The following is a 19010-nucleotide window of genomic DNA, read 5'->3' as shown; positions in this document are numbered from 1 at the left end:
TAATTCCAGTTACTTGGAAGGCTGAGGATCGCAGGAGCCCAACAGGTTGAGGCTGCGGTGGCCGGGAGCATGCCACTGTCTTCCAGCCTGGGTGACAGAGTGAGACTCCAATTCCAAAAAAAAAAAAAAAAAAAAGAATGAGGGGACAACAGGGATACTTAGAATACACGAGGATCTGGTTGGGGTTTGGAGCAGATGCTCCGGCCCACAGGTTTAGGGGTGGTGCAAACTGGGGTATGAGGATGTATATCTAAGCAACATGGAGAAATTAGTTTCTCCAGCTAGCTCCTGTAGAGAAAGGCTGGATGGAGATTCCCAGTGAAAAAGAAAAGACAGTGGTGATACTAAGGACAGCCACCTGCTTGGGTAATGGGAGTCCCCACGTGACTATTGAGATACTACAGGACTCCCTCACACTTGGGGATAGTTCTGCCTGAGATAGAAAAAAAGTACGAGGATGCCCTTGACGAGGGTCTCACTGTCCTCTTGCTGCTGTAGAAGGGGTGTTCTTTGCCCTCTCTAGGTCTCATTCTGCTACCTGTGTTCTAGCTGTGTCCTTGGCCTCCTTTGGTCACGTTCTGGTGCTCCTCCAATCCTCTCCTTCCCCTGGCTCCTCCCTCAGCACATACACATACTCATGTTTCTCCCTTCTTCAAGTGAAAAAAAAAAACCCTCCTCACCCTCTCCAACTCTGCCTAATCAACACACCAAGCTTTCTGAGAATTGTCTAGATCAGAACTATTTTAAGACCTTCTAAAAGCCCTGAAAAACACTTACATTTGGAGGCCCCATCTCCTTTTATATAAAGCAAGTAGGAGAAAATTCACCCACAGTTTATGTTAAATGCATTTTAAAAATTTTGCTTCTAGTATTATAGAGGAACAAGAAACAGTTAATTTACAACTGGCTGTGATTTCTCAGCAATCATTGTGCATACAAGGAAATGTCACAAAATGAAAAAAATCTAAACAAAAAATTTTGTTTCTAAATGTAATAAAGTTTTCATGAATATTAAATTTAAAAATTAATGAAGTTGAAACAATCTTACATTTTGGAGATATTTAATTAAACATGTCTTAATTTAATTTTGCAGTTTTCTTCTTGCATTTTGAAGCAGATAATTTTTTTCAGACCTCAAACATAATTTTGGGTACCGAAAAAGCTTTTGGGCCCTACGTAACTCTGTTTACAGTATCTAAAGGAGAAAACAATTCTGTTTCAAATACATTTTTGTTCTTCCTATTCAAGCTTTGTCGCATGTAATTTTGTCTTGCTCCACCAAAACCACCCTCGCTATGGTCACCAATGAACATTTTGTTTCTAACGTATTGGAAATTTTCTAGTCCAGATCTTACATGACCTCTATTAGCACTTGACATTGTCAACCACTCCCCTTTCTTGACCTTTTTTTTTTTTGAGTCTCATTCTGTCGCCCAGACTGGAGTGCAGTGGCCGCTCCCAGCCACCGCAGCCTCCACCTGCTGGGCTCCGACGATCCTTCCGCCTCAGCCTTCCGAGTAGCCGGAATTACAGGCGCGCGCTACCACGCCCGGCTAATTTTTTTGATTTATTGTAGAGATGAGGTCTCACCTACCCAGGCGGGTCTCAAACCCACGGGCTCAGGCAATTCACTCACCTCAGCCTCCCAAAGGCGCGGGATTACAGGCTGAGCCACCGAGCCACCTTTCTTGACTTTTTATAAAGCCATTGCTCAACTGCTGTCTTCCAATCGTCTCAATCTCCTTTGCTTGCTTGGGGCGCACTTCCTCCTCATTTTCCAGCATTCAGTCTCTCGCACTGGCTGTTACCAAGTCCTGATGATTTTACCTCCTAAATATTTGTCTTTCTTTTTTTTTTTTTTTGAGTCAGAGTCTCACTCTGTTGCCCAGGCTGGAGTGCAGTGGCATGCTCACGGCCACCCCATCATCGACCTCCTGGGTTCGGGCATTCCTTCCACCTCAGCCTTTCAAGTAGCCAGAACTTCAGACGCTTGCTATCAGGCTCAGCTAATTTTGTGTGTGTGTGCTTTATCCTATAGACAAGGTTTCACCAATTGCCCAGGTTGGTCTCGAACCTCTGGGCTCTGGCAATACTCTTGCCTCAGATTCCCAAAGTGCTGGAATTACAGGCTTGAGCCACTGTGCCCGGTCTATATTTTTCAACTTTTTACCTTCCTCCCTACCCTCTCTACCATTTCCAAGTTCAGGTGCCCACTATCTTGTGCTTGGGCTATTGCCATAGCCTCCAAATGATTTCCCTGCATGTAGCTGTTTCCTCTTCAGTTCTACCCTCTACGGGGTTGCCTGAGTGATTGTTCTGAAATGCAAAATCTAACTGGGACACATGATCTAGTAACACAGAATGATTTATAGTTCCCAGGACACAGCATTGTTGCTCCTACCTTTGCTCCTATTAGTACCTCTACCTAGAACCTATGTAATCCCCAAACACATCTGGCTACTTCAACCTTAAAGACATAGCTCAGGGGCCACTTCCTCCAGGCTGCATTTTCTGGTCTTACCTGACCCAGTTTATACCACTTCTGTGTTTCACTATTAATACATTGCATATCACTGTAACAGTGTACAAAATACAACATTAAGTTTATTAAACTGCATGTCCCACCAGACAGTTCTTTGAGGGAAGGAACTATGCCTTTTTCAACTCCACAATCATAGTATCTAGCCCATAATAGGAGCTCAATAAATATTTGTTGAAAGAATGAGCAGAAAGAAAGGGAATAAAGTCATTCCAGATGAAGAGGCCTGCATTACCAAATGCTTTGGGTTCATTTGTATTCATTTCTAATTAAATTTCATCTGAAATAATAGTAAAACATGACAGCCCTGGTTGAGGGGTCTAGCCTGGTCACAGAGGCAGATGGCTGGCTAAAGGGGACTGACTAAAGGGGACTGACTGGATAGACACAGATAATTCACAGCACGGACCGCCTATATGAGGCGGGGGAGTAGGGGAGGGTTATATACAGGCATGTGGTCTGTATTAGCACATTTTGATGAGATCAGAGAAAGCTTCTTGGAGGAGCAGAGGTTTTAGCAGGATGCTGGTAGAAACCGTGGGTCACTGAAACACTTCATGGTCTCTCTTTCCCGGCTTCTCACAGCATTTCAGGACCAGCATGCTAATCATGGGTGCTGGCTCCAGCGTTCTGGTTCCTGATTGAGTGGCCTCCTCCTCAGAGGAGTGAGTCTTGTATACCATTCGTGCCTTTAGGAAGTTATTGGAAAGAGAAAGCAAGAATAGATTGCTGGCAGAGTCAGAGTTGAGAAACAGATGGAGCCGGGAGTGGGAAGGGAGAGTTCGGAGAGCGCGGCAGTTCCATTTAACACTGTCATCAGTCATTCTCTTAGAAGTCGAACGCCTTCCGCAGCACACAGTCATTCCTCAGAGGAAGGGGTTTGGGATGCGGGCTCCCTGCAGCCTGCGAGGCCCTTGCTGCACTCACAGATGCCCCCGCACCTGCAAGAGGAACCGGGGAGCCGTCTAGTCATCTCCTCCCTTCCCTTCTTCAGATGGGACTGCACATAAGCCACCCAGACAGATGGCTTTAAAACTGGGATTTTCTCCTGACACTTGAGTCTCTGAGCCTCGGCTACGCCCCAGCTAGCAGGATGTATGAGCTGAAATAGAATCAAACTCTCCCCGCAAACTCCTGGTTGGTTAAATACTAACTTTGGTGTCACCCACAGATTGCCCACAAATACAAATGATAGCTCACAAATGCAAATGAGTAACTTTCTTTGTCTCAAAAACTACAAAGGGGAATGGCACCTGCGAGAGAGCACCTTGGAAGAGATTTGAATCTCCATCCACCAACTTGCTCTCCTTTTAGTTCTAACCTCTTAAATTCAGGCTCACTTATGTCTTAGTCTCCCCCGCCCTTTTTTTTTTTTTTTTTTTGAGTTGGAGTCTAACTCTGTTGCCCAGGCTGGAGTGCAGTGGCACGCTCACGGCCACCACAGCCTCTACCTGCTGGGCTCAGGTGATCCTTCCATCTCTGCCTTCAAGTAGCTGGAACTACAGGCGCAAGCCACCATGCCCAGCTTATTTTTTGATTTTATTGTAGAGACAAGATCTCGCCAAGTTGCCCAGACTGGTCTCAAACCCCTGAGCTTAAGCAATCCTCTCACCTCGGCCTACCAAAGTGATGGGATTACAGCTTGAGCCACGGCACCCGGGCTTGTCTTAGCCCTTAAGACCTTCACATATCTCCAGGTAGCACTGTGGAAATTTGCAATGAAAATACAGAGAGGAAGCTTCTTTGGAACAAAAAGGTGGGGAGAGCTGCAGCCCGGGAGGCAAAGAGGCAGAGGCCACAGGAGCCAGGGAGGCAGGTGTAGAGGATCCTATGTGTACAAGAGAGGGCAGACTAGGCCCATCAGGAGACAACACTGTCACGTGCTCTTTGACATTGGTCAACAAATCTGTACTAAAGAACTCCTCCTGAGCATGAGCTGGGTACTATGCTGGTGCTTAACGTAGATTCTTGAAAACAATATGGCTTTCAAGCATTTTCTATTTCAGAGCCACATCCACCTATGTCCATGCAAAACAGCAAATGGTCCCATTTCCACGGATTTATTTTTTGCAAATGGCAACTTCACATGCCCATGTACAAACTGATCTACATGACCTTCCCCGAAAATGCAAAATGATTCCTCATGCTTGCACTGATGAGGACTGTGAGATAGTAAACTTGCCATTTGTTGTATTCCTTGTGACAACTGTTGCTAAGATCTAGCAGATTTTGAAGATGGCGATGGAAAAAGGTAAGGAAAAAGAACACAGGATAGAAGAGGGATGGGAGAGGCATTTGATAAAATTTGCAATTTACTAAAACACAAGTTATGGGAGAGGTACTTTATAATTCATCAAAATATGAGCTCAAGTACCTCATTTTTAAAAGCACTTGCTATCTCATGAAACCATCAATAAAAACACTGTAAAGGAGGCCTACTGTACCCATTTCACAGTTAAAGAAATGGAAATTCAGAGAACTTAAGTTGCCCACCTTTTCATAACTAACATGTGACTCTAGATAAATCTGATTCCACAGCTGATACTCTTTGTAGCACAAAGCTGACCTTTATGAGTATTTACTATGAACAAGACTAGCATGCTAAGTATTTTAATTCAATCTTTACAGTTACCCTGGGAGATAAGCACTACTGTTACCCCTATTAACCTGACAAGGTGCAGAGCAGTTAGGTAACTTGCCCAAGGTTCCACAGCTGACAAGTAGAAGTGCCTGAACCCCAAGTGAAGCCAGGGCCTCTATCTCCTGCCCTACCTTACCTTTCCCTGTTACTCAGTATCCACTCATGCTGCAGCGGTGTGATTACCAAACTCAATTCGGCATCTTGATGGCTGAATTCATTCCAGGGAGGCTTCAGAGGGACCAGAGTTGGGGTAGGGGTCTATGTATGGGCTACTCGTGCAGCTTATAAAATCCCCTTTTATCCCTCGGAACACCACATCAAATGTGATGTGATCTTGCCTCAGTTTCCAGACAGAGGTGGGCTATAGTCTTTATAATTCTGATCTCCTTCGTTGCAGATTCTCTGGGCCACAGTTTGCCTATGTTCCTGATCATGCTTTCCGGTGACCCCTCTGGAGTTCCTCTGTTTGACTTGACTGGGGAGAGGCTTCCTCCACAGCATCTCTAAGACCCGATCTAAACTCCCACATTCATGTCTCCAGCCTTGGCTCTCTCCAGAGAAACCAGAGAACCGGGATAATACGGCTGGGCCCCCTGAGAAGACAGAGGAAAGTGTCCCCAGAGTCTCCCCCACTCCCATCACTCACCCCCTCCCTCTCTTGTTGAGATGTCTCACACTTGCATTCCCACTGTGCCAGACAGCAAACTTCCTGCTCTCCAAGGATTCTGTGAGTCAATGCCACTGGCCTCTTTTCCATTCTTGAAAGGGGACCCTGATTTTCACAGCCTGCTGGTGTATTTATGTTCCTTTGAAGCCCGATAGTGAGCCTGTGTTTTTCAAGATAAAGGTATTTAATTTCCTTGGAGTTCACCAACTACCTTTTTGTCTAGCAATTGTTCTGCAAAGACTTTGGTAATCCAATCTCCTGGAATTGGGATGCCGGCATCTGTGAGTGGCTAGCGATATTTCTTTTTATAGGAGCTGAGTGAGAAAATAAATAAAATAAGTGTTTTTGAAAAGAAAAGGCCGAAGAAAATGAAACAGCTTGGAATGAAGCCTGCTTGTTTTTGTAATCTCCAGTCTTCCACAGGATCGGCCATTTCATTTTTCAGTGGTGTGGGAAGGTGGATGGTCACCAAGCTACACTCAGGGAAAGTCAGAAGGGTTGATGAAGCAAAGGGGCAATGTTGTGGCTCTTACCAGAGCCAAGTAAGACCCGGCAAAAAGACTCAGGATTGGTGGCATCATCCCAATGTTAGGATTCTTTTCTGGAATTTGGCAGTGATGTTTGAGCTGTAATATTGGATTAGAAGTGGGGTAAGCACCAGCTCCCTTTCTTTGAAATTTCTCGCATTTTAATAGGATAACAAAGTAGAAAAGGATTATGTTATACACTGGCGCATTGTTCGGTACATTCTAATTAAAACCAAAGTGCCTACAGCCACTCTCAGTTTCAGAGGTCTCTGAGAAAAAGACCCTCATAGCTCTCTTCACCTCCATCCCTCTCTGCCTGTTTCTTATTTCTCTCGTTCCTTTAGGCACACGTGAAAGCCATATGATTCAAATTATATAAAGAAAGATCACTAGAAGCCGCTTTGGAAAGCAAATGAAAACTACTGCCCTCTGTTCCACTTGAGACACAAGGGGAAAAAAATGTTCTTGTGGCTCAATTCTTGGTGGCCATTTAAAGACTTACAGGAAGAGGTCTTTTGGGTCAGGCTGGCTCTGTTTTTCTGAGTCTCTTGAGCAGTGAATTATATACCATAGTAAGTCTGAGGGTTAAAAATTGCCAGAGAGAGATCAATTAATGGCATCCCCCATTTCAGGCTAGTGCTTCTTGCTTGGCTTGAAGGAGGTCACGTAGACTTTCACTCGGCCAAGAAGGCTTTAAGTTTCTCTGAGTAATGTTTTCTTGGGCTCTGGCCATGGCAAAAACGGGGCCACCATATTAAACTGGCACTAGCTGCTGTGACTGGGATGACAGCCGAGGCCCTGGCTTTCATAGTGATTTGCATAGCATCTCCCAGACAGCCCACTCTTGAGCATCGCCTCTTATTAATACAGCTCACCCTCTTGTTCCAAAAGAAAGACAAGTTAACACTGGCTGGCTGAGAGGACTCAGACATCTTCTGAAGCATTTGGGACCTGGGCAGGATGGCTTCCACTGTTTATTTTCCCTTTCGACTGTTCTGTTCTCTTCTTTGTGCCAGGGAACATTTGGTCCCAAAGTGCAGTGGAGAGAGGCCTCCTGTTCACTTCTTCCCATCTTTCCCCGGAGGCTGATCTCCCTCTCTGACTCCCCTCTCCCTTCATCCTGGACTCTGTTGTGGGGTCAGTCTCCCTGAAACTCTGTGAAATCATCAAAACCACGATGGAATGGGGAAGAATGTTCAAAGCCAACAACTGCCAAAATTACAACTTTATATTTCTATTCTTCCTCAAACTTCCATTTGCATCTGATTGCCAAAAACACAGAGACACTTCAGTAATCTCAGGTTTAAATTCAGTTGGATCCAGTGTTTTCACCACTTCCCCTTCTTCCCAGAATATATTTCAGGTCTGAGATTGGGAAGGAGGACTGCTATGTGTCACAGCCTGAGGATGCAGATAGGCACCGGTCTTATGCTGGATTTCACTTAGGATTCAAATGTGCTTGGCTAGGGCCTAGGAAAACCCAAGCCTTTCACTGAGTCCTCTCTGCCCTCAGTCCCCATGTGCCATCTCTTATTCCCCATCTCACTGTGGCATGGCACATATTTCTGGCGTTTCCCAAACTCCAGAAGCATGCAAAAATCTCTTTACAACTCGTGGAATCTCCAGCTAATTCTAGGAATGACACCTGCCACTCTTCAGCTTCCAACAGGCTAGGGACTGGCTGTATTTGAATGTGCCCTTTGTTGCTCAAAAGTTCCTGTCCTGGCGAGGGCATCCTTCTGTATGGTTTGCAGACTTGGTGGTGTGGCTCTTCTACTTTTTTTTCTAGCTTGTACCATCAACTCTATGGCCAGCTCCCTCCAGGTGTTCATCTTCTGTCTTCCAAAATAATTATTTAGCATATCAAAAACCTCACCTTCCAAGAATATTGTCTCTGCTGTGAGTTGTGAGAAATTATTTTGGAATTTAAAGCCAAGACCTTGTTTCTCCCAGGACAATGACTGTCCCCTGGGACCATGAATGCCACTAAGAGCTCAAAGTCTTATCCCACAGCACCTGCTTTCCTTGTGCCACATCTCACCCTAGGACCTTTGATAACTAGTGTCAATTCTCCCACACCCAGTCCAGGCGCTGGTGTTCCTTGCAGTCTGGCAAAGCTATGGCATGATGATGGGACGTCTTCCTGGGACACTGATTTTACTTAGAGCATGGGTGGGAAAAACAGTTTTACATTAAGTAAACATGCCCACATTATGGAGTAAGATGCAAAATCCTCATGTACGTTTAGGACAAAACAGAAGACTATAAGGAAACTCCAAGCAGGTGGACGGCTTTAGATCCCCACGAGCTCACATTCAGATCCCCACGAGCTCACATTCAGTCTCCTCTGCTATTGGTTCCACCCATGAAAAAGTGTGGCAGACTTGTCTGCAGTCCAAATACCTTGGTCCAGTTTTCACCACCCTCTGAACTCCAGCCTCGTCCTACTCATTCAAGCCAAGTTCTGAGTGTAACACCTGTGCTCCACGATAGTCCTAACACAAGACTCCTGAAGGATGCTTCCAGGTCCCAGCCATATGTCCCTGTAAAACCTTCCCTGACCATTCCTCAGAATTCATCACTTCCTCTTCTGGGCTTCCTGACACTTTCTTTATGCCTCTATTAAAGCACTCCTACAGTGCGACCATTTTAACAACTCTCTGTCCTCTCTCTAAGTTTTAATCCTCTTGAGGGCAGGGCCATGTCATATTCCTTTTTGTAAGTTCGGAGCCTCTCACAGTGCCTGGTACACAGTGGTTTATGATGCTGTGCCTGGTACACAGTGGTTTATGATGCTGCTGGTAGCAGTGGGAACTACACGAATACTTTCTATGCCAACCCTGGGGTATTGGGGCTTCTGTTTGAGTCAGAAGGTGCTTGCCCATTCATTCATTCCTTCATTCACTTATTTAATTATTCATTCTTTCATTAAGTATGGATGCCCAGTGAGACACTGAGCACCGGGACACAGCAGTGGATAAGATACAGTCCCTGCCCTTGAGTTGCTTTTTGTCTGTGGAGGAAAATGTCAAGAGACACCAAATAAATGTCCTATTGTTGACTTCTGAAGAGCTATTCAGCTTTAAGGAGCACAGGATAGATGGACATATTTGCAGCTTGTGGATACCATTCAGATCTCTCATTGTGCTTTAATTGCTACTTCAGGCTTAGATTTGGGGATAAAATGAGTTGCCATTTTCTTTGTGCCAGGCGCCTTGCTGAGTGCTTAACATGATTTATCTCATTGAATCTTCACAACAGTCCTGAGAGGTGGCCATGCTATTATTACCTTTACTTTCCAGAGGGGAAACTGAGTCTCAAAGACATTTCACGATGTCCATTATAACAAGGGCATCTTATTATATAGTCCACTTAACCCAATGCCCATGATTTCGAACCCTATCAAAACTGCCTTGGGGAAGAGAACCATCTAGCAGCTGTCAGTAGAACAAGTAAACATGCAGAAGGGTAAAAGTTTAATGAGTTAATGAGTGTCACTCCTGGGCAGTGAGAGGAGTGGGAGAGGACAATGCCAAGAATCTATAGACTTTGGGCAAGATCTGGAATGGGAAAGAGATGGTCTAACTCAATTTCCTATGTGAAGACTGCCAGGCACCCAGACCCTGGATCCCCATCCCTGCACCTGCCAATCGTGCTCTCCTCCCTCTGTTCCTCCACGGGGGTGAACTAGAGACACAAACCAACCCACATGAGCAAGCACACCAAGGGGAAGGTCCTGTGGCCGGTTTTAGGGCTCAGGTATGAAAGGGTGGACTGGAGAGACCAGCTCAACTCAGCAGAGAGTCTCAGGAAGAAATGAGCCCCTAAAGACCAAATGGAACCAGGTTTTAAAAGGAAAGGAAATCCCAGATCAGTAGGTGGAGGAGAGGAAAGAGACTTGGGCTGATGGGAGCTTGCAGCCTGGACCTGGTGGTTAACAGAAGGAACCTTTGGAGGGTGTCTCTCCAGCCTCCCTCTTCTCCAGCCTCTCTGTGTCACTGCACACATTTAGTCAGCTGTTCAGAGCCAGGAATAACTGACAGGAGAGTGGAGAGTTCTGGGTGCGAAGGCTATTCAAAAATGTAATTCCAAGCACAGTCTCATGCATCATATTAGCATGGCCCAGGAGAACACAGTGATTGGAAGCTTTCGCCAGCAAGCACTAGCTTTTATCACACATATCCCACAGACACTGAGCACCTACTATGTTCTAGGCTCTGAGAGGAAGGCTTCAATCTTCAGAAGTGAGGACTAAACCTGACCTTTTTTTCTCTTATCTAAATTTCTAACTAAGTCTCGGGGAATCACACCTGAAAAAGACTCACTAGACAGGGTTTTATTATCCTATTACCCTATATTCTAAAAAGTCTGTTTCCAACCTGACGCTGCCATAACACCACATAACAAAAAAAGAAGGAAATCAAATTATTTTATGGTCCTGTAAAGTCATCTCTTGGGGGCTCCCATCAGATGGCTTACAAGATTTCCAAGGTTCCGGGAATCTTGTAAGACACTTTATCTATCCTCTCTTAAGTATGCCACATATAGGACTTCATCTACAGATCAACAAACCTGGAGTTTTCTGGCCCCTTAACAAGGCATCTCCTCTACTGATTTCCAAAATTCCTTAGATAGGAACTACAAATTACCAGTCAAGAAATCTTTGAATCCACCTATGACCTGCAAGTCTCTGCTGGGAAATGTCCCTCTTTCTTGGGTCAGACCAATGAAAATCTCACATGCATCCCTCCTCAAGGTGCTTATCTGCCTGCAATGCCCTCTTCCTGGTCTCTGCCTACTAAGGTCCTGGGTATCTTCAAAATCCAGTTCATTCTATCCAACCCACAAATGTGTCCTGACACTCTTCTTTGTACTCTCCAGTTTCTTCTTTCTCTGAACAAATAGAATTAATCTCTTTTAAACACTTCACCCCCAGTGTTTAATTGTAATTTGGCTAGTACCTAGAATTGTTTGCTAATCACTTTTGGTTTCCTTTCCAGAAGTCACTTTAAAAGCCTTGATGGTAGGCCTGTAGTGCTTTCCTACTGTCAGGTTATGAAATGGTGTCTTGGGACTCCTCACCATCACTCAACATAACCCTGTTGACTGAATGCTGGCTGGCTGACCGTTGAAAATAACTCCCCTGCAGACAGCTAATGCAATCAGATTGCCCTAACATTCTGTGAGTGGAACAGCATGGCACTAGAGTGCAGATCAATAATAGCTGTGATCTACTGGGCCCAATGATGAGCCAAGCTCCAAGCTCCATGCTATTTCATCCCTTCTTCACAATAGCCCTACAGTGTGCTGGTTCCTGCGCTCATTTTACAGATAAAGAGATGAGGACTCAGCAGCGTTAACCAATGTGCCTCAACTCTCAGCTTCATAACTGGTGGAGCTGGGATGGAAATGAGGTCTGCCCATGCTCAGGGTTCACCAGTGTCCCCTGCCTTCCCTGTAGCCAGTTCTGGCCTTTGGGGAGTGAAGATCCAAGAAGTATGTGTCCTCATTGGGTTCCTTTGAGGGCAGAATTTCCTTTAAATTATACATATTAAAAAAACTTGCTCCACAGAGCCGTATTCTTGAGACTTCTCCTTGCAAGACAGAGAGTCACATATAGACACTTAGAAACACATAGTTATTCATTCACTGTTTCATCATGGACAATCACTCATGCTGAACAGAAAAGGCAAGCACATGATATCCTTCAATTTTTTCCTTGGTGGTCTTCCTAGGGGAGAGCGTGCACAGGTAAACCTGTTGCATATTTTAACAAGGTTGTAGTCAATTACTAGGGTGACCACATGACTTATTATCCAAACCAGGCCATTTTGGGAATGAAAGTTATTTATCAACAGGAATTAACTGACCTACAACAGATGCAATCAGGGCTATCCTGGGCAAACCAGAATATGTGTCCCCCCCCATCCCAGAAAATCCTGGGTGCTCAGGGACCCTCAACACACCTCGGTTGCACGTTCAGTTAGTAACTGCTTTCTACTCAGCCCAACTTAACATTCACTCATTTATTCAATAAGATATCCATGTGCTGGGCCCTGTGGGAAGCCCCTGAAGAAGACAAACCCTGCCCTCCTGAAACTGCCATTCTAGTACAAAGTAAACAAATAAATATAACACCAGGTAGATGAGGTCTGAAGAGGGAAGTAAGGCAGGGTTGTGGTGATAGGGAGGTATGTGGGATGGGAGTGAAGACCTCTCTGAGGGGAGCCTCCTCAGGAAGGTGGGAGGGAGAAACTAAACCTGACCTTTTTTTCTCTTATCTAAATTTCTAACTAAGTCTCGGGGAATCACACCTGAAAAAGACTCACTAGACAGGGTTTTATTATCCTATTACCCTATATTCTAAAAAGTCTGTTTCCAACCTGACGCTGCCATAACACCACATAACAAAAAAAGAAGGAAATCAAATTATTTTATGGTCCTGTAAAGCCATCTCTTGGGGGCTCCCATCAGATGGCTTACAAGATTTCCAAGGTTCTGGGAATCTTGTAAGACACTTTATCTATCCTCTCTTAAGTATGCCACATATAGGACTTCATCTACAGATCAACAAACCTGGAGTTTTCTGCCCCCTTAACAAAGCATCTCCTCTACTGATTTCCAAAATTCCTTAGATAGGAACTACAGATTACCAGTCAAGAAATCTTTGAATCCATCTATGACCTGCAAGCCTCTGCTGGGAAATGTCCCTCTTTCTTGGGCCAGACCAATGAAAGGTACACAGGCCCTGGGGTTCAGGAGCCCACGGGAGTCTTGGGGAACAGGAAGACAAGGAGAAAGGTGGGGAAGAACACGGAGGGTCCTGAATTTTATTCCCAGTCGGATGGGAATGCATTGGAAGGTCTGTGCAGGGAAATGCTCAATTGCATTTGCATTTTTAAAAAGGCTCACTCTGGCCAATAGTGGAGAATGCAAGAATGGGAAAAGGAGACGAGGCTATTATGACGGCACAGGTGTGAGATGACGGGGCCATGAGCTATGGGAGAAGTGGTGGTGCTGGGGTCAGAGGTGGTCTGATTTAGGAGACATCGTGGAGCAGAGCCTCTAGGACCTGTGAACCACTGGGTGCAATCAGGGCTATCCTGGGCAAACCAGAATATGTGTCCTCCCTACCCCCAGAAAATCTTGGGTGCTCAGGGACCCTCAACACACCTCAGTTGCACGTTTCAGTTAGTAGGCTCCCCTCAGAGAGGTCTTCACTCCCACCCTACACACCTCCCCATCACCGCAACCCTGCCTTACTTCCCTTTTCAGACCTCATCTACCTTGCGTTATATTTATTTGTTTACTTTATACTAGAATGTCAGTTTCAGGAGGGCAGGGTTTGTCTTCTTCACAGGGCTTCCCACAGGGCCCAGCACATGGATATCTTATTGAATAAATGAGTGAATGTTAAGTTGGACTGAGTAAAAAGCAGTGGCCACTGGATGCCTACAATACACAAGGCCCTGAGACAGAATTGACCCCCAATGGCCCAGCCCAGCCCTGCGTTCCTTCCCAGGCATGTTCTCAATGTGTCCTAGAAGTCATTACCTGAACCTGAATTTGAACTCCCCAAATGCAAACACGAGAAACAAGTAGCTTTGGTCCCCTAAGGCAGGAGGGAGAAGGCCCTGAACATCCTTACCTTTAGCTCTGTGATCTTCCTCCTTGGGGCATTTCCCCCCTTCCCACCATTTGCGTTTCAGGATCTCCAAACGGTTGTTCTCCTGCAGCTGGAGAATGGCCAGATCAAACTCGTCCCGGAAAACCGAGCCTGCAGGGTCACAGGAGAGCCCAGGGTGTGAATGCCCTCTTATGCATCCTCTGTTCCCCTTCCCTGCGTACCTTCTCACCACTCTGCCTGCTTTAACCTCAGAAGGGGACACAGACGCAGCAGGTGGGGCATGCCTCTGGGGAGAGGAGGGCATCATAGTTTCAGGTGGGATTCTCAGTCTTTTCTACTTCTCTTCTCTCCACACTGACTGGCACATCCAACCCATAGCCAAGACCCCAGGATGGGTCAAGTAACAGCTTTCCAGGCTGTTGTGTCACGCCACCACCACCCCCACCACTGGCACCACTACTTCCTAAATTAAAAAGATTATCTATCCAGGTTAAATGACCTGCCAACCAACACACAGAAAGCTGGTTGCAAGGCTTGCTGTCTTCCTCCAGGAGGCCAAAGTTTGTGTTTCTGTGAAGCAAACCTTTTAGCCAGTTGTCTAATCTCTACTTTATTTAAATTAATTTCTCAGGCACTTGTAGTTCTTAACTCCATTACACCAGACAGTTGTTTATCCCAAGCAGCTTTCAACCAATGAGAGAAACCATCTCTGAGTGGGATGGAAGCCTCCTCTTGTCCACCCATGTGGAGAACCAGTCACCACATGTCCCCAACTTCAGGCCTGCCTGCTGAGTGTACCAGAACCCTCTGGCTCACCCATCACCCCATTTCCCCATTCCTCCCTCCCTCCAACTTCTAACAGAAGGCCTTTTTCTGTTCAGTGCAATTATTTTTACATTTTCTAATGGAATATGGTCAAGGAGCTTTGGTTCTAGAATTTAAGTTTAATCACAACAACAGGCTTAAATGAAACCATGGAAAGCTCAGTGTCCAGCACAGGCTGAGGCCTGAGATCATTAAGTAAAAGCTGCCAAGAGGCTGGAAAACAAGTAAGCTACAAAGTTTCCTTGCTCAAACTCTGTGAAGGTCTGATGTGGACAGATGTCCCAGAGAAGAAAGGCTATAGTGAAGGATCGGGCAGAAGCCTGGAACAAACAAACAAGGACCTCTCATTTTAATGTGCACCAGAATCCCCTGGGGATTTTGTTGAACAGTAGATTCTGATTCAGTAGGTCTGGGTTGGGGATGGTGGTGCTGAGATTCTGCATTTCCAACAAGCCCCAAGGTGATGCCCCAAGGTGGGCCATGGGCCTCATTTCAAGAGGCAAGGAACTAGATAATTTCCCAGGCTTCTTCCAACTGCGACAGCCCACGGCTCCACGGTAAAGCTTCCCTACTATAGAAACAATCACACTCGGACAAGCAAACCCCATGCCTGCAGCACGGAATGTATCTGTGTAACTGATTTGGGTGAGCATCAGCAGAGCCTAACATGGAGTAGGTACTTAATATACATCTGCAGTGAATGGATACATGAACGGGCTGCTTAACAGATATTAGGGAAGTGAGACTAACGAACACTCCAGATTTGGAGACAACTGACCAGCCCAGCAAGGCATTCCAACAGTTTCAAAGTACTTTCAACCCAATCTCACAACACACCAGGGGTCACATGGATGGACTGTTCCGCTTACACCATGGATGCCTCCATAGCATCTAAGTAACCTGATTAATTTTCTATCTTGTTCCATGTTCTGTTTCTCTTAATTTTCCTGGGTCCAATCACATTGCTTATCCTATAGTCACGCCCTTACCTTCCACTTAAAAAACGATACCCCTGCTTGATAGATTCCCCAGCTGCATCTAAATCCTGTCTCATTAATAGACTGTGTAATGTTCCCAGCCTCAAGTGAGAACCTGGGGAAGCCCTTCACAGACCTTCCTGTTCAGCTGGTGGGACTCATTGGCAGCCTGGTCTAGTGAGTAACTTACTGGATTTGGAGACAAGCATCCTAGCCTCAAGTCGAGCTTCTCTACCTTGGAGAGGGTAACCCATCTTCTCTGAATCTCAGTTCTCTCCTCTACAGAATGGGAATAACCACACCTATCTCTCCAGGGGAAAGGGGGAGACATTAAGTGAGATAACACATGATAATAGCATTGTGTCAGGTAACAAAACAAACACACTTCCCTCCATATTCTTTTGGTTATTGATGAAAATTTCTAGAGTTATGATGTGTTACCTCAACTCTCTAGAGTTTTGAAAACTTTTGAAGTATTTGCCATTTAGGTTAAATTTCTTAAGTTGCCTAATTATTATCAAGGTGTACCTTAAGTTCATTTTGTGGTTCACGCCACTATCGTGAAGCAAAATGTCAGTCAATAAATTTCTCAAAGAGGCCCTCAATCTGCAATACTAGTGGACATCAATGAAATATGAGAGTAAATAGAGGGAGCACAGGTTTACAAGTGCCCTGAGGGAGGCCTCCAGTTTGTAGAACTGTTAGTGTCAGAGTTTACAGTGTTCAGGAATGAACCATATTATTGCCTATGTTCATCTGCTTGGTTTCTGATCAATATTTAAGAAGTCATCAGCTTTTATCAAATAACATAGAAAACTATGTAAAAGATAAGAAGAACATTCACACACACCCCCACCCCAAGACAGGCTAAGTGTGAGACACTGAGGTAAACACCTCACCAGATTATCAGGTTAAATCTCACAATAACCCTGTGGTGTGGGTATTAGAAGCCTAAACTTATAAATGAGATAACTGATGCTCAAAGAGGCTAAATAACCCATCCAGGGTACCCAGCCAGTAATCAGGATGCATTTCTGGGTCTGTCTGACTCCAAGTGCATGTTCTTTACACTCTGCAGGTGTAAGTGAATTCTGTAATTTATAGAGATTTGAGTTAAGGTAAAAATCAATAGAAGGGATGTGTAATAGAGCTACAAAGATGTGCATACTATATATCAACTTTCTCACACGATCTGATGGCCTCAATTTCTGCTTCTCCAAGCCCTGTTGTCTTGTGCAAGAACAACCATACACAGCAGTGGTTTTCAACTGTGTGTGCATGCGGACAGGGTTGGGGAATGCATGTCAGAATCACCTGGGGAGTATTTTCAGAGCCCCTCCACAATCACAACAGCAGCTAAACATGTTCTCCCTTTGTCTTCTGGTGGAGGAGTCTACCAGCAGGGGACAGCCCAAAGTGTGAAAATTCTTTAAAAAGCACAGTCAGCATACCTTTCTGGAAGCCAGACCTCTCTACCCTCCCAGAACAAAACTGGATGACACCTAGTCAGCAGGCCGAACACTAGGGCTTTACTGCCCTTTCCCAATTGCCCACACCGACGTGGTGTAGATAGATCAGTGAAATCCACAAATAATTTGAGAGCTGTCTCATCTAGTTATGTCCCCTTTTGCAGTGATCTTTTCACTGGGGACACTAACTGACAGCAAAATTAATCCATTTGAAGTTTAACATCTCATCCTTCTTCCCACCACTAGTAGAGATGCTTATCAACAGAGAAATGGCCAATGGGCAGGAACCAAGGGAAAGGAGGAACAAAAGGCCTAACATATCCACGAAGGGCATCAGTATTCCCTTTAATAAGTAGGATTAGCCTTTTTAAAATCAATCAATTAATAACGCATCAACTAGCTCTTTGATAATTAAGGATCAAGCAGTGATCTCTGGTTCCTGGAAGTATGTGGGTTTGCTTTGTTTTTAAACCTTTAAAATGCCCATCTAAAGTCACTGGTAAGCTGAGGACAATAGGGGTTACTGAATTCAGTGCTACCCTGACCCTGTCTGGATGAAGCTACCCAAAGAGGTCGTTCCTCTCCTGCATACCGACTGGCATGCCAATCCCATAGCCCTTGGTGTCCAGCAGGCCCCCAATCTGAGTGAGGTTGCAGTTTCGCTGCCGATAGTACTCATTCATGGTGGACTCCAGGAGGAAGGCGTAGTTGGAGTTCAACACCCTTGCGATTCCCTCCTCTGTGCTCTTCACAAACACACTTGGCTGCTTGGAATACATGTAATTCCACATGCGCTGGTAGGTCTGGTAGCGGGAATTCTGGGGAAAGAACAAAAGGAAGCAGAACTGGGAAAAGAGGAAGGAAACACTGGGTTTAAAAGTGAGGGGATCAATGTGGGCCTTTAAACGCTGGCTCTACTACTATTCTATCTCCATGGCAGTCAAGAATGTGTTCCCTTTCTCTTTCTCAACCCAAGATGTTCCCTGCCATTGCTGAATGGCAAAGGAAGAAGTTGTGCCTTTGACATCTTTTACAGAAAAATGAGAACACAACAGGGCCCTAAGGCATTGTAAATTCTGCCACTGGCTTGATCATCAGCTTTGCCTCATCTGCCCTAGAGAGGTCTTCCATTGTCAACCTCTATTTTCTGGTAGAATAACTGAAATTCTGGTTGTGTCTTTTCATTGTCCCCCAGGTTGGGGCAGTGAACTCAAGTTCACTCAAGACTTACAGAGAAACCATCCGAAGAATCAGTGCCAGCTATTTTCTATCCATCTTAAACCAACTGATTAATTACATAGCCAATACCATCTTCCGCTTTACAAATAATAAGAGAGAGACTTCTGGGGGTCTATCCAGGCCCCTTGTTCACTGTTCTCTGAGCCAAGAAGCACTGAGACTTGTATGGAAAACAGAAAACTACAGGCATTGGACTTGGTTCATGGGAAGATGAACTTCTTGGACATTAGGTTGGTTAGACCCATATAAACTCCAGGGGAAACGTGCTTCCCTAGAGATCTCGAAGCACGTGAAAACTACTATTGCATCTGGCCTGGCTTTGCCAGCCTTGGTGATCAATCAGTTTTTCTGTCAGTGAACACACCATTGTGGCAGGGCCTTCTTAGCCTTGCAAGAGAAACCCGAAGAAGCCAATAGAGTCCCTGTCTGTTTCCTATGTAGTCTAGATCCAATGAAGTCAGTTCATCTTAATCTAGTGTTCCTCAAACTTCAGCCATTA

At 45.2% G+C, this 19010-nt stretch overlaps 1 protein-coding gene across 1 annotated transcript in view; it reads right to left on the bottom strand.

The window, feature by feature from the left end:
* The window catches only part of GRIK4 (glutamate ionotropic receptor kainate type subunit 4), a gene marked incomplete at its 5' end in the record, with an annotated part of 42381 nt that overhangs the window by 15516 nt on the left and 7855 nt on the right, over positions 1–19010 (bottom strand). Inside the window, 2 exons of the mRNA XM_021710522.1 lie at positions 14023–14151; positions 17865–18090. Of these exons, the coding sequence (XP_021566197.1) occupies positions 14023–14151; positions 17865–18090 (355 nt within the window). The remainder of the gene's footprint in view (positions 1–14022; positions 14152–17864; positions 18091–19010) is intronic.

Source organism: Carlito syrichta, unplaced genomic scaffold (assembly GCF_000164805.1).
Source record: "Carlito syrichta isolate Samal-C Ts95f unplaced genomic scaffold, Tarsius_syrichta-2.0.1 Scaffold289350, whole genome shotgun sequence".
Taxonomy (NCBI): Eukaryota; Metazoa; Chordata; class Mammalia; order Primates; family Tarsiidae; genus Carlito; species Carlito syrichta.
This window is presented reverse-complemented; position numbering and strand designations above follow the sequence as displayed.